Raw genomic sequence first — 23,087 nt, 5'->3', positions numbered from 1 at the left:
GTCAAGGAATCCTGTAAGCTCAAGTCTCCTTTGTAACCAACATACCTTCCGGAGAAGTTCCCGTATCTTTTCAGCATCCTTGGCAGCATAGATGTGCCACAATGCTCCAGGTTTCTCTCTTCCTTCGTGGATTCGCTGCTTTGTTACATCATCAGCATCTCCCTCATCAATTGTTTTCAGAACCTCTGAAAGGGGAATCCACATAAAAGCGATATCACAAAGCTTCTGATTTTTGACATACAGAAGAGCAAGGTGCATTTTGAGCTGCTAAATCTAGTCACACTGCTACTGTAACTGCTGCATCATACAGCGCCCTTTCTAAGCACATCAAGCTTAATCTTAACAAAATTCAGGAAACATGTCAATCAACAGCTAATCACAAAGCCCAGTCATGAATTCAAACTGAACTAACTACAATTATTCAAATACAAGGAGAAGAAAGAGTAACTTCTCACCCTTTCTCCTCCTTTCTTCAGGGAGGTATCTAATTTCTAGCAAAACTCTGCTGCTTCCACAGTTGGGAACCAATGAAGCATTACTGCACTTAAATATGTGCTGCAGACGTAGCAAACTGCCTTGTATATTTGGGTTATATCTCATAGATATGACAAGCTTAAACAATAAAAGGTACAGTCTTCTTTTAACACACACAATTGATTTTTAATGGACAGAAAACAGCTTTCCTCAAACATTACCATCATCATGGGTCCCTTCCCCAATGGGAATCCCAACGTACACCATGACATTAACAGCATCAGACACATCCAAGTGCAGGTTTGTGGTACCAACTCGCCTGTCTTCTGCAGTAATTAAGCCTATAATAGAATGTAAAATAAAAATCAAATTCTATTTAAGCTCTTACAGAAATAACCTGCCTGAAAGATCTTTCTAGAGTGCTAACTTCACACAGCAATGAGAGCAGAAACCAATGTCAAAGGGCAGCTGAAGTATTTTCATGTCATGTGTGGCATAAGTAGTTTACTGATAACTAGTATTTTTATTTTACAGGAAATAGAAGTAGCAAATATAGTTCACCCCAAGTCATGAGAAAACAAGCATTTTAAAAACAAAGCCTGAACTTGTACTTTACAATTTTGTGTCTCTGAGGGTCATTTATACAGTCAGTAGTAGGGAACTTAGCTTTCATAATACAAAGTTAGTAGGCATTCTTTGGCACTGTTTTTCTTTGCTTGGAGGTACAAGAGAAATCCCGACTGCTGTAAGTCGCATTAGCATCATACTGTCTGCAGCAAGTCATTGGACTGTTACAAGTATAAGCCTCCCGCAGTCCATTATTTTCTCATCCTCAGCTGTAAAATCCATGTGATCAGTTGAATTCACAACAGTTATTGTCCAACTCATCATTAACAATTCAGATTACAATTGAGTAAGGAAGAACACCTGCAGACACTCAAGTGCTTATACCTTTATACATTGGATGATCTTACCCCTCTCAAGTGGCTATAAGTAATGGAGAAAGAGATTTCAAATGTTTGCTGCTTAATTCTTTCACCTTCTCATATAACACATTCTTCTCTCTTCCTCTGACCCTTCAATAGCACACACTCTCTCTCTACTTTTGCTTTACCATCTCCTCTGGCAAGTAACATGGGGAAAAATATTAGAAGATTAAGAAAATCTTTGTTATCAGCAAACACTAACATAAGTATGACCACAAGACTACTGGTTATGTTTTAGGATCACCATCGTATTTCTCTCTTTTCTATTTAAAATATAAGCTTCTGGGGACAGGAACTGAACTCACTGTACAGTACCTATCACAACAGACCAGAAACAGTAGCTAATTTAAGCAGTTTGTAACATGAACTTTAAGAAAGCACAACTGAAATACAAACACGGATAAACAGAATATATAGGTTCAAAAAACAGACCAGACAAATTCACAAAAGATAAGTTAGTTATTGACCTCAAGTAAGGGCCCTTACAACCTCCACCCCAAAACTAGGCTTTGCCAGATGCAGCAGGATATAATTTAAAAAGTGTCATTTCTTTCCTTAATTATTTGCTAGTGGTCTAAGTCACACAGAGTATGCTGGGAAATACAACATCAATGCAAGTCTTATACACAGAGTATGCTGGGAAATACAACATCAATGGCAAGTCTTATGTTGAACAGTTCAGGTATTTATATATAAAAATTGGTCAATATTTAAGGGTTCTTTACACACAAAACCTGTTGAAGGGAATAAGATTTCTTCACAGTTAACTTCTGTAAACAGTCCTTTTATTTAGTTAACTGAGAATCACTTTAAAAATCAAGCTTCAGTCACAATTTTTCTGTCTTAATGCTTTAAAATGCTAAGCACATGAAAGCCTTTACCTCACTATTGAGAACTTTTTTTCCACCACATACTCAGAAGACAAAGCCATATATTTACAACCAAAATATATTTAATATCCTAGAAAAGTTATGCGTATTCAGCATAGACAGAATTACTGTTTTTCTATCTAGGTCCACCCTTTAATTTGTCTGTAAAGCAGCTAAGAACAAAAAGATACAAAACTGTTTTTGAAAACAGACCTAGCTAAATTTTTTCTTTTGACTTGAAAATAAACAAAGTGTGATACTTTCTCTTTTCGGACCAAGACCTATACATCTAAGAAGGATCAAATAGTACAGGGTTACATTCTGCACTAAAAGAATACCATCAACACTCCCTCCACAAACTCTGATACAAAGGAAAATAAAACTTCGACATTCAAGATAAACTCAAAATTAATCCATTCCTTCCATTGCCAGCAACTAGCAATATACAAAGACAAGTTAGCTGTCACTGATTACCTTACTTCTTGGTGCACTCGTGTGCGTGTGTGTGTGTGTATATATATCTTGATTACATTATAAGCTCTTTGGTGTACAGCCTTCTTCACTGAACTTACATGTCAAGTAATACATAAACCAAAACATTGAACACTTAAATACTGAATAAGTTCAATTTGCCTAAGTTCACAAACACCTATTTTTTTTAACTCTTATTTGTGATGTCATACTGCTAAAAACCCCAAAATAACCCCACAAACACTTTCTCAGAACTGCAATATGTTGGTTTACTGAGTTGTTACTGTAGGTATATCGATAATTGGAATGCAGAACCTTAAAAACCCCTGCACCCCTGTCCCATAAATATTCAGACAGAACTACAGAAGTTACACTAGGGTAAGTCTGCTTCCACATACTTGCTTTGCAAGATGGCTGCAACTTTTTCCTCATCAGTATCACTTTGACATTTTTCAGTATATACAAAGAGCAGCTACTTTATTTCTCTTACTCTAAAGTTGCAAAAGTACGTACTTCCAAATTTCATTTAGAAGTATCCTGGAACCTTAACAATCATTTGTTTTAAATTAAAAGTCTCCAAAACCTGCTTTTGGCCATGACCTCAAAGTCAGTACATTCAGGAACTGAAATAATTCAAGTTGATATGACATGCATTAATTGTTCATACATCCTCCACACTCTGCTATATTGACAATCATTTGAAAATTTAGTGCTTCACAGCCCCATGCAGGGTATACGTTCAGATAAAGGTTTCCTCTATTTGTATGCTATTTACCTATTATACAATTACAGTCTTAAGAGGACAAAACTATCCAATTCAGGTAGCTGAACATGGTGACAGTTTTGTCTTGTATGTTGTCTGTGATCTGTGTTGTTAGACATGGATGAAGAAAATTACAGCCCTGATCAGAAACACGAACGCACAGATCAAAGTGCCCAGAAGCTGGCTGCTTTTCCTCTCAAATGTATCAATTGGTCTCAAAAAGATATAACTTCTCCTTGAACCCTGTATTGGTATTATGCTTATGATGGGTATTAAATAATAATTGTTTGCAAACTTATCATATGTACGTCTCTTGGAAACCACAAGGCAAAAAAGGGCACATCTGACAGAGAGAAGACTAGCATAGGAATAGATCGCAGGACCAATTAAAAAAAATGACAGTGTGCTCTAGGATAAGCACTGAGTTTTGACTAGTGCCACAGCCTTGAATATGCCCTAAGTATAATAAAGAGTCACAAAAATCAACATCTGCAGAACTATTCACACATACCATAGGCATTGTACATTTTGGGACCCAAATCAGGACGAACAAAGTAGCTTGGTAGCCTAGAAGCCAAATTCAGTCTGCCATCCCTCTTGGTATATTCAGGAAGAGGAAGATTTTCCATCAAGTCCTCAAACCTAGAGAACAAAAAGAGAACGAAGGCATGTTTTCCTCCTGTAGTGCCTACAGCATTCCTGTAGGCATTGATACTAAGGTTTACTTACCTTGTAGGCATCATATCTCTAAAGTCCTCCCCTGGAGGCCAATCCTTTAACTTCAGTACCATTGGCTGACCATCATCTGATCTGAGCCGTTCTGCAAGAAACAAATTAAGATTTCTTCATGTAATATCTTTTTACCACAGCCCATTACCTTGTTTAAACCGTAAGTCTTTTGTACCAAGACCTCTTACATTGCACAGCAAAATGGATCCTAATTTTTCTTTGGGCTTCCAAGCATTATCATAGTATGACCAAACAATAGTTTAACAATTCTCTCTCTCTCTCTCATTACCTACACCAGAAGCTTGACAGATCTTGCACAGCTGCTAAGTTTTAGAATAGTTTTTATGCAACTCCGAAAACAAGCCTTTCCAAAGCATTCTGCCTTACTACTTTTACCAAAGTCTAAAGGAGTTTTATCTTTCATTTCAAGAGGAGTGGTGCTTCTATAAAATTAAAGTTATTGGTTCATGCTCTGAAATCAACCATAACCTCAGTATAAAGCAAGAAACCATGGTACACCACATGCAAAAAAGCTAAATGGCAGGTGGTTACTGAGGAAGAGAGTCTTTAGTTTTTTAAATTCTTCTTTGCTGGAGGCACTCAAATTAGCAGGGTGCCGAATTGAAACATTTGTTCTTCACTTCAAGAGTTGTAAGCGAGTCCTGACTGGTAACAGAGAAAGCTGGTAGCACAGAAAGATGACATTACATACGCAACAGTGGATGTACGATATGACAGCACTGACCACATCAACTGCTGTTTTGCCTCAGATGTTAAAATGGCTAAGAGAGTATATCTGGAAGTGGTACGTGCAGCAGCTTAGAAGACTCAGCATAACATATATAGAGAAACAAAGTTCACTCTTCTACCAGATCTTCACAACTCCACATGAAGCCATCAGTTGGAAGACAGGATGTACTGCAGTCTGACACCTTCACATCCCCTTTTCCCCAGAAAGTAACATCCTTCACCACTTCCCACCTTTCCAAGGATTGTCAGCCAAACAAAAAGCAAACCATCTTACCCAGACCTAGCAGAGCTGCCGACAGCACCAAAAGAGAAAGCATATCTAAGAAACTAGGACTTGGAGACCTGTGAATCACATCTGTGTTATGTATCAACAGACTACAGAAGACAGCCTTAGTTTGCAATATAAAAAAATTTTATTGAAATTAAAAGGAATTAAGAACTGCAGATACGTAAATCAAAGTGACTGATTTAAAGAAGAAAAATTTTGATAAGCTATGGATTTTAGAGGCAAGTGAACTGAAAAGCTCAAGGACTTGAATTTAAAGATGTTTCAGAACTTCCTGTATTCAAGATTTTGAACTCATCAAGGATCTTTGTTCCAAACAAGGAGAAGAAACTTGTAGGAAGGCTATTCAGAAAGAACAGAGTGAAGAGCTACCTGGAGGAAAACATCTGGATCTGACAAATTAAACAAAACTGGACAAAACCCAGAAAACATCTGATCAGCAAAGAAAAGCAGGTCTAAGAAGGATCAAACCAAAAAGTTAGACCTGCCAAAAGTCCACTTAGAACTCAAAGATATTAAAAGTAAACAGCACAAGATTAAAATTAATTAAAATAAAATATCATATAGAATAATTAAGGGATTATCTTAATACCACCTCCAAATTCAGTGGCTGTTCTATATCTCTTCAATAACTTAATGTGAGGGGGCCGGGGGAACAACCAGCCACATATTTGAGAAATCTAAAATTCATGTAATGCAGAGAAGTCAGAGTCGTCATATGATTTGCAAACAGTTTTCATATGAGTTAGTGTGTGAAATCTCTGGACTAGTAGCAAATAATACTCTTCTAAATTGGGGATTGCGCATGGCTGAAAAACACTAAATAAAATGTATTTAAAAGAAACTAGCTTAAGCAATCAGGTTTTCCAACCTAGATCACGAACATTTCTCATTCAAATTGTGGTAAAGGCATTGTCTAAAAGAAAGGCAGCGGCTGATTTTGCTGAAAGGAGCATATCTGTCTGGAAACAAACTACAAATAACATTTCTCAAAGATAACGTCACCCATACAAATTTACTGTTTTCATGAATGACCCTAGCACAAAAATGAAGAGTTTGCGAAGTTTCCCAATTACCATTAATACACAGAAAGACCACACCGTTATATCCTTCTAGGCCATTTATTTCTGAGTAATAACAGAAATAGTATGAAATTTAACAGTACAAAATACAAGACTCTCTACTTGGAACCACATAAAAACAAGTCAAAAGTTGGGAGCTCTTTGATTGGAAAATGACTAAGGAAGGGAATATTCTTGGTCTACAAATCTATCATTTTGTTCACTGTTGAACAAGCATTCCATTAAGTCATCCAATAGTACACCATTTCTGCTATGTGCACATAGCAACAAATACAGAAAACGTTTTATAAACAACACTAATATCAGCAACATTGCAATGAACCATTACAACTCTAACATCTGTAAATATAAGACCACTCCGATCTAGGTATATACAATCTAAAATAGAACACTGCTTTTCAGAGGCTCTTTAATTTGACCAGTTATATCCCCAGGAATTTTAACTGGTTAGCTTCCACATCCACCCTTGACAAAGTTTTCTCAAAGAAAAGCTCAAGCATTAAGTAATGTGTTATCACATGAGGTATGCATACAGCATTGCTGTTCATAATACATATAAACATGTATTTGTACTCGCAGATGATCTACTATAAAAATAATTTGCAATTTCAAGTTTACTTAGTTGATGTATTCCACCAAGTCTGAGTTTTAGCATCAAAAGTCTCAGTCTGTTTTAGCTCTGCAGGTTCCCTTTAATTTTACAATAAATGTTGAGGTTGGAAGGAGAGCAAGGGTAGTCAAATCACTTACTGTCTTAATAATGGTAACTGATGATTAATTTCACTGAGGAAAGTTCAAAAAAGTGGTTTCCCATGAAATGGATCATCTTTTGACACATGAAAGTAACACACACCAACATGCTGTGGTACAGACGAAGTTTTCTTGGGCAGCCCTGCCCTAATCTTCACCAACAAAGTATTTTCTAGGGTGCGTTACATCTAAGGAGCAATGGCTTCTTTGGATGAGACTGATAGCTATTCAGATTTTTTTTTTTTAATTGTTATTTTTTATTTTTTGAGAAAATAGGTGGAAAAGGAGGAGTTGAAGGTAGCAAGACAGACTGCTCAGTTAAACTAGTCAGCCATAGATATTACTTACTAGATATTATCTCAAAGCCATCCCAGAAGTCACGCACTTTCACGTCTGAAATTATGGCACAGTTCCTGCAGTTCACCAAATCTACATCTTGATCTCCAAATTCCAGGCTGAAAGCTTCTGGTTTCCAAAGCTCTGACTTCAACTTCTTATGGACACCAGATACCAGCACGGGCTGAGAATACAAAGATGAATGCTTACTCCACCATAACCAAATTTCTTACACATGCAGCCAAACTTTAAGAACTGAGACTCCTGGCTACCATAATACAAAAGACACCACAAATCTATTTTCATCCATGTCTGGTTTTTGTGCATCACCAGAGTCAAAGTAAATTTCAGTTCCAGGCCACATGCAGTTGCCTTAGAAGTGGTATTGTATTAGACTTACTAAGGCAAGTGTATTAGGTCTACGTGGCGAGGTGTTGGCAGCAGGGGTGGGCTCTGTGAGATGAGGCTGGGAGCTGCCCTGGGCTGGACACAGATTGTTCCACCTGGCTCCAACAGACCCATCACTGGCCAAAGCTGAGCCCATAATTGACACTGGTGGCACCTCTGTGATAATAAGGGTAAAAAATGCTCCGCAGCTGCTGGGGGGCAGGGGGAAGGAAGTGAGAGAAACAACTCCACAGACACCAAGGTCAGGGAAGAAGGAGGGGGAGGACGTGCCCCAGAGATTCCCTTGCAGCCCATGGAAGAGACCAAGGTGAAAGCAGGTTGCCGCCCTGCAGCCTGTGGAGGACCGTGGTGGAGCAGATATCCACACTGCAGCCCGTGGAGGACCCCACACTGCAGCAGAGGGAGATGCCCTGAAGGAAGCTGCAGCCCATGGAGAACCCATGCTGGAGCAGGCTCCTGGAAGGAGCTGCAGCCCTTGGAAAGAAGCCCATGCAGGAGCAAGTTCTCTGGCAGAAACTGCGGCCCGTTGGGGATCCACGCTAGAGCAGTCTATTCCTGAAGGACTGCAGCCCATGGAGAGGGCCTATGCTGGAGCAGTTCATGAAGGACGGTATCCTGTGGGAGGGACTCCACAGCAGAGCAGGGGAAAAGCTCCAGCTTTTTTTCCGCCATCACAGGGGAAAAGCATGAGGAGGAAGGAGCAGCAGAGACAAAGTTTTAGGAACTGACTGCAACCCCCTTTATTCTCCATCCCCCCTGTACCGCTCCAGGGGGTAAGGAAGAGTCAGGGATGAAGGAGTAAAGTTGAGCCTTTAGGAATAACGAGGGGTGGGTGGGGGTAAGGTGTTTTTAGCTTTGTCTTTGTTGCCCACCATCCTACTCTCTTTTTAATTGGCAATAAATTAAATTACTTTTTCAGAAGTTGAATCTGTTTTGCCTGTGACAGCAATCGTAAGTGATCTCCCTGTCTTTATTGTGACCCACAAACTTTTCCACCTTATTTTCTCCCCGTCCTGTTGAGAAGGGGGAGTAAGAGAGCAGCTGGGTAGGGGTCTGGCAGCCAGCCAAGGTCAATCCACCTGTGGAAGTACAGTGGGTGTTGAGTCCCACCACCTCTCCTTTTTTTAAGCACAAATGCAACTACCACTAGAAACAGCATTTGTAGTAAAGCCTTCGCATATGAAATTTTCGTATTCTGATATGAATTTTTTAACTATTTCATTCATTCTTTATGTATAATCATGGATCATCATTAATTCCCTAGTACAAAACCAGGTAGCAGAAAAGTGGCTGTTCACTTGCAAAAGGGATTTTAAGATGTTTAGGCTAACCACGTATATACATTCCACACCAAGATCTGAGTGGCCTCTCCCCATAAATGCTCAAGGCATTTGCTAAACTAACAATACTAGGAAAAGGTATACCAGACAACCCTCCCAACACTGGCCAAGACCTTGTCAGTTCCTCTCACCCTGCAATCTCTAGAGAGAGTTACAAGACTTGAGAGAAAAGGAAAAGAGGGTATGAAGTGAACTTGCACACATGGACTATCCCACCTGAAGAACTCTAGGTTTAGTAACAGCTACCTATGTTCAAATGATAGTTCACATGTCTATGCAAGTTTGAATCAATTCCAAGCTGTGCCCTGTACCTTAACAATGATCCAAAGGTGGATCTTGGGTTTATTCACATGAAGAGCTCAGTACAACCCTGAGGAGCACAGATGCCCCTGGATGTTCTAGCAGTATCAGTGCATTAGGCAAAGATACCTAGAGAGCTACAGACAAGCAACTCCAAAGTTACATTGCTTAAAAAAACTCCAGTAACTAACCACTGCTTCACCTGGATTGCCTGATGGCCTCTAACAGGACTAGTATCCATTTTAGTCCCTAAGTGAGGACAACTATTCATTCAGAAAAGAATGGAGGAAAAAAAAAACCACTTTGGGGATAACAGAAATGGCCTTGGTTTTCAAATATAACACAACATAGCCTTTAAGTTCTAGAAGGCAGCAATGAAACCTCAACTCCAGAAGAGCAAGGTTTAAGAAAACAAAAAGGGGTTGTTACTTTACTCCTGTCAACTTCAGAAAAAAAAGGCAAAAAACCCCCATAGAACCATGGAAACATTCAGGTTGGAAGGGACCACCCTCACACTAAAAAAAGTGTTTTCTTGTGTTCAGGTTGAACTTCCTGGTTTTTAATTTGTGCCCATTGCCTCTTGTCCTGTCAGTGGGCACTGCTGAGAAGAGTCTGGCTCCCTCTTCCTCATTCCATCTCATCAGGTATTTATACACATTGATAAGATTTCCTCCCCACACTCCCCCAAGCCTTCTCTTCTCTAGGCTGAACAGTCCCAGCTCTCTCAGCCTCTCTTCATATGAAAGATGCTCCAGTCCCTTAATCATCTTTGTGGCCCTTTGCTGGACCTGCTCCAGTAAGTCCATGTCTTTCTTGTACTGGGGAGCCCAGAACTGGACACAGCACTCCAGGTGTGGCCTCTACCAGTGCCGAGTAGAGGGGAAGGATCACCTCCCTCGACCTGCTGACAACGTTCTTCCTAATGCAGCCCAGGATACCGCTGCCCTTCTTTGTCGTGAGGACGCGTTCTTGGCTCACAGTCACCTCCTTGTCCACCGGGACCCCAAGCTCCTTCCAGGCAAAGCTACTTTCCAGCCGGCCACCCCCCCAGCATGTACTGCTGCAGGGTGTTATTCCTCCAGAGGTGCGGGACTTTACATTTCCCCTTGCTGAACATCACAAGATTCCTCTCGGACCAATTCTCCAGCCTGTCCAGGTCCCTCTGAATAGCAGCACAACCATCTGGTGTATCAGCCATTCCTTCTAGTTTTGTATCGTCTGTAAACTTGCTGAGCATGTATTAAACTCTGTCCCATCTAGGTCATTAATGAGGATTTTAAATAGTTCTCAACCCAATACTGACCCCCTAGGGTACACCACTAGTGACTGGCCTCCAGCGGGACTTTGTGCTAGTGATCACAACCCTCTGCACACAGCATTTCGGTCAGTTTTAAATCCACCACACTGTCCACTTATCTAGTCCGTACTTCATCAGTTTGTCTGATGACATTATGACAGTGTCAAAAGACTTAAAGTTAAGATAAAAAACATCCAGTGCCCTCCCCTCATCCACCAAGCCAGTTGTCTCATCACAGAGGCTACGAGGCAGGTTAAGCATGACTCAACCAGCATTCCTGAGCCCCTGTTCTCTTCAGGACCCATGGCATTCTTCCAAGCAGATATCTGAAAAGGTGAAAGTCTGCTCTCCTGAAACCCAGGCTCGTGATCTTGCTTTTTTGCTTTGCTCCCTCCTCTCGGGATCTTGAACAGAACCCCACCATCTGATAGTCACTGCAGCCAAAGCTGCCCCTTACCTTCATATCAACAACCGGTTCTTCCTTGTATGTAAGCATGTGGTCCAGCAGAGCGCCCTTGCCTAGTTGGCTCCTTGATCAGCTGTGTCAGGACATTGTCATCAACGCACTCCAGAAAACTTCATGAGTGCTTGTGACCTGTTGTATTGTTCCTCCAGCGGATATCAGGGTGACCCCATGAGGCCCAGGAAATAGGAACATAGGGCTTCCTTCAGTTGTCTGAAGAAGGCCTTACCACTTCTTCTTGATCAGGTGGTCTGCAGCATATGCTCGCCACAACGTTGCCCACGTTAGTCTGCTTGCTAATCCTGGCCCATAAGCTCTCAAATGGCTCATCATCCATTCCTACGCAGTTTCATGCATTCCAGCTGCTCCCTCACATAAACAGCAATGCTCCCTCCTCACCTTCCTGGCCTGTCCTTCCCGAACAGCCTGTACCTATCCCTTGCCATACCACAGTTGCATGAGCTATCCCACCACTTCCTCATCATATTAATGAGATTGTGGCTGTGCAACTGCACAATAATTCCTCCTGTTTGTTCCTTGTGCTGTATGCATTAGTGTACAGGCACTTCAGAAAGGCACCTAGTCATGCTGATTTCCCAGAAACAGTGTAAGAGCTTTCCTCACAATGCTGTGATGTACACAGTTCCTTACTTATGTGCATATGCATGAGGTGGACATCTTTCATCCCTGTTTTCTTGAGTATGAGATTTTTCCTGTTCACATCACCCCACATTGCTTGCTCGCCAACCCAATCAACTAATTCCTTTCTTGATCACTGGTCATACTCTCCCTCCCTTGTCGTTCCTGGCTTATAGCTCTCCTAATCAGGTTGGCCAGCCTGTTGGCAAAGATGCTTTTGCCGCGCTTAGATGGATCCCATCTCTTCCAAGCAGTCCTCAGTCCTCAAAGAGGTTCCCACGATCATAAAACCCAAAACCCTGTTGTTGAAACCAGCTGCACAAACAGTGGTTAACATGCAGAATCAGTCCACCCCTCTACCCCTCACCAGCAGGATTAAGAAAATCACCTGGGCTCCATGGCCTTGACCACTGCTCCCAGAGCCGTATAGTCACTCTTGATACTGTCCAGGTCTCCCCGGTAGTATTGTTCATGCCAATATGGAAGAGCAGCAGAGGGTAAATGTCCAAGGGACAGACAAGCTTTGGCAGTTGTCCCGGGGTTAAACCACGACAGCAGTCTTTTCCCTATGTCCCAAATGTGAGGCCCTGACAAGCAGCAAGCCTCCTTAAGATGACAGAGCAGATACACTGATCCCAAGTTTAGATATATTCCCTGATCCCAGCAGGAATTGTAACATTAAGGCAATGGAAAGGTTTTAATCATATTCTACAAAAACCTAGGGATCGTGGATGAGGAGTAAAATGACAGTACCTTTCACAGGATGGGTGGAAACTGCTGCCAGGTAGACTTTGAGCTGATGGATAAATTAGTCTTCTTCAGTCCAGGAAAATAATGACAAATTTTGATCCCTGCTGTATTCACCTGACCACTTGAACATAACAATTAAAAAAAAAAAGAAAAAATCTACTTAACCTAGTAGAACCCTTCCAGCTATTTAAGCGGAGAATTTCTCATGGAAGAAAGAAAATGCTATCTCTAGCGAAGAACACAGCTAGGGCTGCCAGATAAAAGGATAGCGGACTTGGTTGGTAGACATTTCCTGCCAGATCTGCTCTAAGACTACAAAGAGAAAACAAATAAAAACCTCCACCACCACCCCAAATCTTCAGTATCTCAAAAAAGAGAAAGCCTAGTATGAAAACTCAGAAAAGAACAGGTTGCTGTATGATGAGAATCCTGACAGTATCCCCAGATGAGCAACAACCATGTTCAGGAGAGCAAAACGCTCTTGAAGAACAGCTCCAGAAAGAAATGATCCTATGATCATTGAATTCTGGGATAAGACAGAGTTTAACTTCTTTCTGACAATTTCTAAGACAAAGGAGTTGAAAAATTTTGCTCTTTCTGTATGATACTGTAAGAGTGCCATTCATTATCCATTTGTTAAACGGAAAAGAATTTTCTCTTTTAACAATTTGGGATGCTACCATGGCTAAGATCTTCATATGGCTCAGATCTAGTGTCCAGTGTGCATTTGTTGTTCTGGGGCGGGTAGCTAAGAGGTTTTTTCCAACTAACCTTTTCCAGCCCACAAAATGGGAAGGGGAAGATGATTTGGGGGATGGTGGTGGAATTAACGTTCTTTGACTTCACTTTTAAAGGTGCAGCTGGGATGTACGGGAGGATGTCAGCCAAGAGAGAACTGTGACAAAGCAGAATTTGTTGAGAGAATCTCTGCTTGAAGAAATTCTGTTTAGAATAGCCTTGTCAAGACAGCGGTGCCTGCCTGTGTCACCTGCTCTCTCTTGTGCAGGAATGAGAGAGGTTCAGTTAGATTGCTTTCCACATTTCAGCAGGAAACTCAATTGAGTGCAACACCACTGGAGAATCCTTGAATGAGCAAGGGACTCTCCTAGTCTGTTGCTATACAAGGGGTCCTCTGAATGATAAAGTCATCAAAAAGCATCAATAGCACATCTTGGGGTGAAGCCTAAAACAGAGGGTCACAAATAGTGCATGAGCATGACAGTTGTGGCCAGAACCTCAGAGTGTGCACCAACTTGGAAGGTGATGCACACTGCAAGCTACACATCTGACAGAGATCGGTAATCACATCTCTAGACACCATAAGGAGTCTCTCAGGATTCATTAACAGTCAAGAACTCCACAGCAAAGTGCAGCATCTTGCACCTGGTGATTAACCAGTCTCATTTGCAAAGAAACTGACAAGCACATCTTTTGTATGTAGCTCCCAAAATATTTAGGATCCTCCTCAGACAGACAGTATTATTTGCTGACAGAGAGGGTTGAGAAAATTATCAGAGTATACTGACCAGAAACTAAGGAGCTCTTTGCCAAGTCAGGCAGATGACTGACACCACAGCACTGCAAAACAATGATCTGAAATCCTTCATAAATCAGAAAGATGCAACAGGTTAAAAAAAAAGAGACCCCTGCGCACTCCAAAAAAATCTGAACAAGAAGATAACTGCAATTAGGGGGAAAGCTGGCAATACCAGTAGCAAGCTAAGTTTCTAGTCATACAAGCGAGGGTGTGCTGCACAGTAGCCTCTTCCACCTATTAGGAGCTGGCTAGGGGAGTCAGAAACAGGAACTGGTAACTCTCTGGTTGGTGGTGCCACAATCCTCTCTGCAGTTCTCATGGCTATGTGCTAGTTATGCTTATACCCAGGGGACCCAGAGAATGTGCAGTCCCACGGGACACACTAAACTTAAAAGTATGCTGCTTCTGGCAGGAACGGACCCTGAATGCCAAAAGAAGAACATACAGCCTGATCTGTTCCTCTGCCACAGCTCAGCAGTCTGCATGTCTTGTGAGCAACCACAAGCAAGTATGGAATGTGACTGCCAAGAGCACAATAACAACAGAAGAGCTGACAACAAGGACTTCTCCAGTAAAGATAGAGGGACATAACTGTCTAGCACCAATGGTCTCAATTCTGAGTAGTCGGTGAAGGTAATGGTGTCAGAGGTAGCTGCAGAACCAAGTGCCAAGAACACAGTTTGAACACTGGTGGACATCATATTCTGTTAGAGCTATGGGTGCACTTCCTCTGCTGCAGCAGCAGCAGCTACTCACCCATTTTTTAAGATTCAGCTTGTCTGACCAGGCCAATCTTTATGACTCTCTGGAGAAGTCTAAGCTGTAGCACTATGGATTGAAATCTGAAAAAGTGGCTACGCTGGCAGCAGGTCTAAGGTCCAGTCTCTTGACTGAAGGCCTAACCAGTTGATGACCCCTCAGACAATCCAGGAGAGTGCTCAATACATAAGATGCTGAGTTCAAAACAATACTTGGATTCACACAGGCTGTAGGGTCAGGATGAGACACTGCATCACCCAAAAATTTCAGCAGAAATTACTGCATGCAGCACTTTTATTCTTGTACATGCTGCAGCTGGAAGGAACGGACCTTTTCCTGAGGCTATACAGCATCAAGTATGGGGTAGATGCTAGGATGCATGCAGGAAATCATAGTGGATTCACTACTGGGCTGTAATAGAGCAGGTTCAACACAAACCACACCACAACTAAAAAGACTGTCACAGCAAACACCCTCATACTGGTAAGCTGAGAAAAGCTCAATGTGCAAGGGCACATGGGCTTAAGTCAGTACAGCATGGAGTGGACAGGGACGCTGTGCCCCTATTTATAGTGCTACAGTTGAAATCTTCATTCATGATATTCACTCAGGAGCAATTGGCCAAAGTTTGAATGGACTTATCAATAACCAAGGTACAGGTTAAAATTTCAGGATACTTATAAGCAGTAAGGGTTGGCTATTTGTCATCACCCACCTGGCCTTGTTTCCAGCACTCCCTGAAGATCTTCCAGTTGTTTTTATTGCTAGGATCATGAAGGCAAAGGAGTCTACCGTCACACAGCCAAGAGTGGGAAGTGTGTGGATCCAGCACATTTAAGCCCATTACCATTTCCTTCACCTCTCTCTGTGTGTCAGCTAAATTACTAGCTCGTTTTGCAGCATCAGACGTCTTCTTATTTTCCACCACAGAAGCAATGATATGGTCTAAGAAGTTAGGCAGGCTGGCTTTACCTTTGGCCCCCTAGAAGACGTAAATCCAGAGGTAAGTTTAGTCTTGCAACAGCATACATATTAATGCATATCTGCTCTCATTTAGATTTTAGTCATGGACATCTTGCTATCAGAAAAACATGCAACACTAAACAAATCAGCTCAGAGACAGGCATGTATCCAGTAAGAACAGAAACAGCTATGCCCCTGTTTTATAATAGTAAAACTTAAAATAACCTGCTACAGGCTATCTAGAAAAATATTACAGCAAACAATCATGGAATAGAAAACTTAAGTGATCCAAACTCTGCTACTTTAACGGTAAAAATGGTTCATATTTTTCTTAACTTCACTAATATCTCAATTCTATTTCCCCATTTTCCTCATGCCATTACTAAGAAAGTGAATTCAACCCTGGCACAGGTAAGCTGACGAATACGGGAACATTCAGTAAACACTGACAGACAGAGAGGAGAAAGTGCTTTCTGTATTTATGATGTTAATAGAACCGTCAGTAGACAGCCTCTCTGGTTGTGGCGTCCATGCTCCTGGAGGGATGTTTAAAACTCCTAAAGGGATGTTTAAAATTCAGAAGCAATTAACAAAACAATCTTAAATTGTGTTCTTAACTTAAAAAAAAAAAGCCTGCCAGCAAGATACTTACAACACTAAATATATTTCATATATTCAACAGAAGATAAACACTAACCGGATCATTATTCACAAGACATCTATGGGAGGGGGCAGGGGTGTGATAGATTTCTGGTAGCAAAGAGCTTCTCATTCTAGCCAAAAAAACCCCCAACGACCCTCCCTCCCCCACCAAAAAAAAACCCCCAAACCCACCACACAACAGGGACTGGAAGCTGAGAGAACAGTAACAGAAAAACTATTACTGAAACAATTTTGCTATCTTCTTTAAAACTAAAGTTCAATAGACAGAAAATTTACCAAATGCAGAGCTATCAGTCTAAAACATAACACTATTCATAAATGAAGATATTCATTCAGTAAAAAATATTCATGGAATTATAGAAGAGTCTAGGTCAGAAGGAAGACCTAGAGATCATTTGGTATAACTTTCTGTTGAAATCAGGTTAAGTTACCCTGGGCTAGGTCAAGCCAAACCTTAACTTCTCAGGGAAGGAGATTACATCACTTCTTCTGGGCAGCCTATTCCACTGCTTGAACGTAAAGTAAGAATTTCTTCTTATATCCAGATAGAATTTCCCCTGAAGCAACTTGTGTCCATTGCCTATTGCCCTGTTACCATGCACCCTTGTGAAAAGAGTACCTCCATATTCTCTACAACCACCTTTTAGATGTAAGATCAATCAGATCCCCAAAGCAGTCTCTTTGTCCTAAAGAGAACCAGTTTCTTCAACATTCCTTCATGTGTCAAGCTCTCCAATGTTTTAATCATTCTTCATGGCCCTCCACTAGACCCCCTCCAATTTTTCAGTGTCATTCTTCAACTGGGGAGACCAAAACTGGAAACAGTGTTCCAGGTGTGGCCTAACAAGTGCTGAGTGGAATAATCACATTCCTTGATGTGCTCCAGCTGTATGCTTCCTGATGCAACCCAGGACAGTTTACCTTTGCAGCTGCAAGGGCACAATGCTGACTCATGTTCAGCTTGCTGTCCTCCAGGACCCTGGGCTCCTTTCAGAAGGGTTACACCCCTGCTAGTCAGACACCAGCCTGTACTGCTGCTTGGGATTATATTTGTTTCCTACAGCCTGTCTTATGCAAGTAAGACTAGATCATATCATCATCTGCTTATGATGGTCTTAAAAATGCACCTTTACACTAACTCTCTAGAGGCCATGAAATAGATAATATGCAGTTTAACTATTACAGTCAATGCTAACTACTCTTCACAACAGAATGTCAATGCTCCAGAAACACCAAGATGATTCTCTTCATGAGCAGCAATCTATTTATTCCTCTCAATTTGACCAAAACAACTGTTGTTTCTCAGGTATGTTCTGTTCATATACATTCTATATTAAGCACCCAGGCATTCAAGTGGGGGGTTGGACCAGAGTTCCCCACAAGTTCTTTCAAATCTAAATTACTCTGTGAAGACCAGAAGTCAAGAAAGTGAAAAGAGACATCACACAATAGATCTGATTCAATGTGGTGAGAAAATGCACAGAGCTGCAGGGACAGGTATACAAGTTGAGACAGGCTCTCTCAAGCCTTGAAGAAATAACTTGCTTTAAAACAAGTGATCATAATTTCTTTGCCTGTATGCAGTGATGAGAGGGGGTGGGGGGGAAGTATTATTGGATCCACTTTCCTGTAGCAGTGACATATTTTCCCATACAGCTGTACAGTTCCCTTTACCAAAAACAAACAACATGAACTATTATTAAGGCTCCATCCTTCCAGCCTGACACAGAGGAAAAAAAATATTCTGCTACAAGACAAGCCATTTCATCATCTTCCTCATTCTACCTATTTAAGCTTTTGGAGAAAGTATTCTCCAAGAAGAACTAAGCTTGATAAATTCCACAGAATATATCTTTCTCTTAAACTAAGTGCTTTTAACCATTTCAAATATCATTGATTTGTTCAGAGGTTTTTTTTAAGGTTACTTCCGCCAAAACAGATTAAAGACAAAAAAAGTATCCTTATTCCAGAATAAGCATCCAGAAATAGCAACTACACCTTAAATTCTTAAATTCATATTCTATGTTAAATGCCTTTCAAATATACATTAAGTTTTTTTAAGGAACCAGTTTGCTCATAGGTTTTTGTCTTTTTCTGTGGTATGCTTGTAATATTTTTAAAGATGTGGAATTTAAAGTGAGCTTTTATAGGGATACTGATTATCAATTAAACAATTTAAAGGCTACATTTAACTCACTTTCTTGGTCTCTTGCAAGGAATAGCTTCTCCACAGCAGTAGTAAACCAAACCACAAACTAACAATTAGCATCAAAATTCTCTACAACTTTGTGAGGTGGTGAGTTTTGGTGAGATATTGCATTTGTTTCAACATTTAAGAATAAGATACTATAAAAACTTAGATGAAAACTGTTAGATCATCATGAAATTCTTCCCTAGAACAGATATCATTGAAGGAATACAAAATTATTTACCGTAGAAGCTGCAGAAAAGACCGGAGGAAAGGGGATTCCTGTGTCTAATGGGACCTGAGGAAGCTTTCCTGGCCCTGTGTGTAGCAGATCTCTGAGGCTGGAGCCTTCAGCTTTGTTGCTAGATGTCACTGGGCCCAACAAGAGGCTATTAAACAGCTTTGGGGTTAGTGGGGAAACCTTTGTACTGGAGTTGAAGGAATCCAATCCAAAGGGTGAATGGGATTCTTTATTAAGCACTGACCTCAGTGATCCTGATTCTGCAAGACAAATACCAACATTGGGGAAAAAAAGAAAAAAAGCAAAAAGGCAAAGTTCAAACAATCACAAAGTTCTCTGAAAATATTTGCTCTTGCATTAAATAGGATATTGACAGAATCTTGTGGTAAATTATCACTGCAACAGTGAATGAGGCACTTCAAAGAGAATCAAAGACATCACGTACTTCAGATAGATTTTACCCTTAGTATGCTGTTAGTTAAGGTTTTGAATAGCACAGTAGATCTGATCTGAAAGTGTTTGATACACAAGAAACCACAACTTTGTAATAGACTCAATTAAAAAACATTTCCTTGACTTTCTGAATTAATGTTTCAATATGAAATATTTCAAATTTTAACTGTAGTCAAAATATTACAGAGGCTAAGCCCTGCAACACTAGTGAAAGAGTCATGAACATTTAACATTGACATATAATGCAGTTCCTGCTAGACATATGGACAGGAATAAATCCTTTGTTAGTCATGCTACCTCTGACAACTGGGAGGTGTATTCTGTAAACAGTTATTTCATATTGAGAATCACACTCAAACTATTGAGTATTAAGGAAGTTCTAAGCTTTCCTCTGACCCTCCAAAGTAGATTCTACTCTCTCAATTCTTCAGAAATGCACCCTTCACATAGCACACAAAACAGCTTTATTTACTTCAATAGTTAAAGTGACAAAGCTGCATCTGAAATTAATTACTATCATTTTACATCAGGATACCAGCTGGTTATTACTTAGAAAATAAATACAAGAACTGGCACTGAAATAAACTGGGAGTGACAAGACAGTAATTTTATCTTCAGCTGTATCATCATCTTCCCAGCTTTGTGTATTCCTAAGCCTGTAAAAGAAAACTGGTTCTAAGAGGCAAAGGAATAAAAATGACCACGTTCTTTTCTACTTAGGGCTAGGCACTCTCACAAAGAATAGCAACCAAGCAGTATGTTATCATTTATCTTTTAATTCAACCCCAGATGGCATGTCTTCTGCTCACCTTTTGTTTCTTCTTTTGCTTTTTGCGTTGCTAAATCCAAAAGCCAGTGTAAGGCTGACGATGGAGCTGTTTCTGGACAAAGTGGTCTGTTAGTCTTTATTTCACCAGTGTTATTGGTTGGTAATGTCTCTGTTTTTGCAGATTCTTCTATCCTATTATCAGTTGCTTCAGATTTTGGAACAGTCTCCAGTTCTAGTTGCCCTGCTCCTGCTGTCCCTGCTCCAGTGGAAAAGGTGCTCTCATTTGCAGAGACTGATGCGCTAGGATTTACAGTTGGAAGCTAAAACAAAAATATAAATAACTGCTAAATGTTGAATAAAGGGAAGAGTTCAACTTGGGAGACATTTTAGTTATCCAATGCATTGGGTTTTGTTTGTTGTTTTTGTTTGTTCATTTGCTTTAAGCGCACAGTAGAGTTCCTCTATGCTTTTGTAGCAGCAGAGTACAGGAGCTTCTTCTCTGTGTACATTAGACCTTGCACTGTGGTGTGAATTCTTACCATGTCATCTTTTAGTCATCTTTTAACACAAGCCCAGGCTTTTCAATTTCTTTTTTTACAGGAGGACTTTTTATGTGAACAGTAACAGAACTGCTCTACAATTCAGCATTACATTCAGGAACCGTAACAAAATAAATGCACATGTTGCAAGCTACTCATAGTGGTTTGTTTTAAGATACAGCACCAATATGAATGGTTTCCTACCCAACTTCTACATAAGAGTATTAGCCCAAATATCTACTTGGTAAATAACAATTGCAGCACACATCCCCGAAAAACGTCCCAGAAGATTTGTTGCTAAGCTAAAACGCTCAGAATACATATGGAGAAAATAAAGTTTATGTTTTGCAATAGATTAGTCTAGAGGATCTAATGATTTAACAGATCTTAAAAATGTAATGTCAAACAAGGTAATTTCAGCCTCAGATTACATACCTGTGATATTCCATTAGTGACAGCCGGTCTCAACACCGATTTGTTCTGCCGGTTAATACATGGACAATTGGCTTTAATACCCCATTTGCCTCGTGCTGCATGAACCATGTCTCCAATATTGTAAAGCGCTGGAAATAAAGTTGAAATCTTTAATATCGCATGTAAAGAAATCTAAAAACAAGGCCTTAACTATAATATATATTCAGAGGGGTGGGGGGATTTTTTGTATTACTGCTAAGTATCTTTAAGATCGCATGCTATAACAAGACACTTGTCTCTGAATAGTGTGGAGGATTGTGCTAGCACTAGCTTCACGATGTCACTGAGATGCTGTCAACCCTGGCAAATCCTACAGATTATCATCTGCTCCTACTATTCCATGTAGGGTCCAATAATACTGCAATGAGGCAACTTAGAACCATCAAAAGAGACTATATATCCCTTGGAGCAATGTTAAGAGGATCTGGAGCACAGGTGGTGTTCTCCTCTATCCTCCCAGTAAGAGGAAGGAGGTGACAAATTGAACAGGTGAATGCCTGGCTGTGTGGCCAGTGCCATACTCAAGGTTTTGGCTTCTATGATCACGAATCTACCTTTGAAAAGCCGGGTCTCTTGGGAGCTGATGGGATTCACCTGCCCAAACAGGGCAAGACAGTCTTTGTCAACAAGTTGGCCAGACTTATATGGAGAGCTTTAAACTAGATTTAGTGGGGGAAAGGGATAGAGATTTGAGCAACAGAAAAGAGCCAGGGGCTGCTGATATATCAGGAATGAAAAGGGAAACACCTGTGAAATGCCTCAAAGGAATTTAGGCATGTTCCTCTCAAGAGGTGACAAGGTTGATAGCCCAGCTGAAGTGCCTCTAGTGCAGCATGGGTAACAAGCAGGAGGAGCTGGAAGTCATTGTGCAACTAGAAAGCTATGATCTAATAGCTATCGCTGAAACGTGATGGGATGAATCACACAACTGGAGCACTGCAGGGGGTTTGCTCTCTATGTAAAAGAATGGATTAACTGCACAGAGCTGTCTTTGAAAAACAGCGATGAACAAGTTGAGAGCTTAAGGGTAAAAATTAGGGGCCAAGCCAACAAAGGAAACCTCACTGTTGGTGTTTACTACAGGCTGCCCGACCAAGGGGAGCCTGTTGACAAAGTGTTCGTACTTCAACTACGGGAAGCATCACGCTCACAGGCTCTGATCCTGACAGGGAAATTAAATCACCTTGACACCTGCTGGAAAAGCAGCACAGCAAGCTGTAAGCAGTCAAGGAGACTTTTGGAGTGTGTTGAGGATAATTTCTTAATCCAGGAGACAGAGAGCTCAACCAGAGAAGAAGCATTACTGGACCTGTTGCTCACCAACACAGAGAGCTAATTAGAGATGTCAAGATTGGTGGCATCTTGGGCTGCAGTGATCATGCCCTGGTGGAATTCACAATCTTGAGGGACATGGGCCAGATGAAGAGTAGAGTCAGGATGCTGAATTTTAGGAGAGTGAACTTTCAGTAGCTTAAGGAATTAGTGTATGCGACCCCCTGGGAAACTGCCTTTGGGGACAAAGGAGCTGAACAGAGCTAGCAGCTCTTTAAGAACATTTTTCTTAGAGTGCAAGAGCTCTCAATTCCCATGTGTAAAAAAAATCAAGCAAGGAAGGCTTGTAAGGACCTCCTGGTCAAACTAAAACGTAAGAAGGAAATGCACAGGCAGTGGAACCAGGGACATGTATCCTGGGAAGAATACAGGGACACTGCCTGGGTGTGTAGGGATGGGATCAGAAAAGCTAAGGCACAGCTGGAGCTGAATTTGGCAAGGCATGCAAAGAATAATAAGGGCTTTGACAGGTATGT

The 23,087-nt window shown here is 40.9% G+C and overlaps 1 protein-coding gene across 1 annotated transcript in view; it reads right to left on the bottom strand.

Annotated features, from left to right (window-relative positions):
• KDM3B (lysine demethylase 3B) overlaps positions 1 to 23,087 on the bottom strand; it is a 48,752-nt gene that overhangs the window by 5,114 nt on the left and 20,551 nt on the right. The window contains exons 12-20 of the mRNA XM_009285974.2: positions 21,241 to 21,368; positions 20,307 to 20,586; positions 19,048 to 19,304; positions 15,705 to 15,971; positions 7,509 to 7,680; positions 4,293 to 4,383; positions 4,075 to 4,205; positions 696 to 815; positions 46 to 185 (exon numbers count right to left, since the gene is read on the bottom strand). Of these exons, the coding sequence (XP_009284249.2) occupies positions 46 to 185; positions 696 to 815; positions 4,075 to 4,205; positions 4,293 to 4,383; positions 7,509 to 7,680; positions 15,705 to 15,971; positions 19,048 to 19,304; positions 20,307 to 20,586; positions 21,241 to 21,368 (1,586 nt within the window). The remainder of the gene's footprint in view (positions 1 to 45; positions 186 to 695; positions 816 to 4,074; positions 4,206 to 4,292; positions 4,384 to 7,508; positions 7,681 to 15,704; positions 15,972 to 19,047; positions 19,305 to 20,306; positions 20,587 to 21,240; positions 21,369 to 23,087) is intronic.

This window comes from Aptenodytes forsteri, unplaced genomic scaffold, assembly GCF_000699145.1.
Source record: "Aptenodytes forsteri isolate BGI_AS27 unplaced genomic scaffold, ASM69914v1 Scaffold54, whole genome shotgun sequence".
NCBI lineage: Eukaryota > Metazoa > Chordata > Aves > Sphenisciformes > Spheniscidae > Aptenodytes > Aptenodytes forsteri.
Note: the sequence above shows the minus strand (reverse complement) of the source record. Positions and strands in the feature narration are given on the sequence as shown.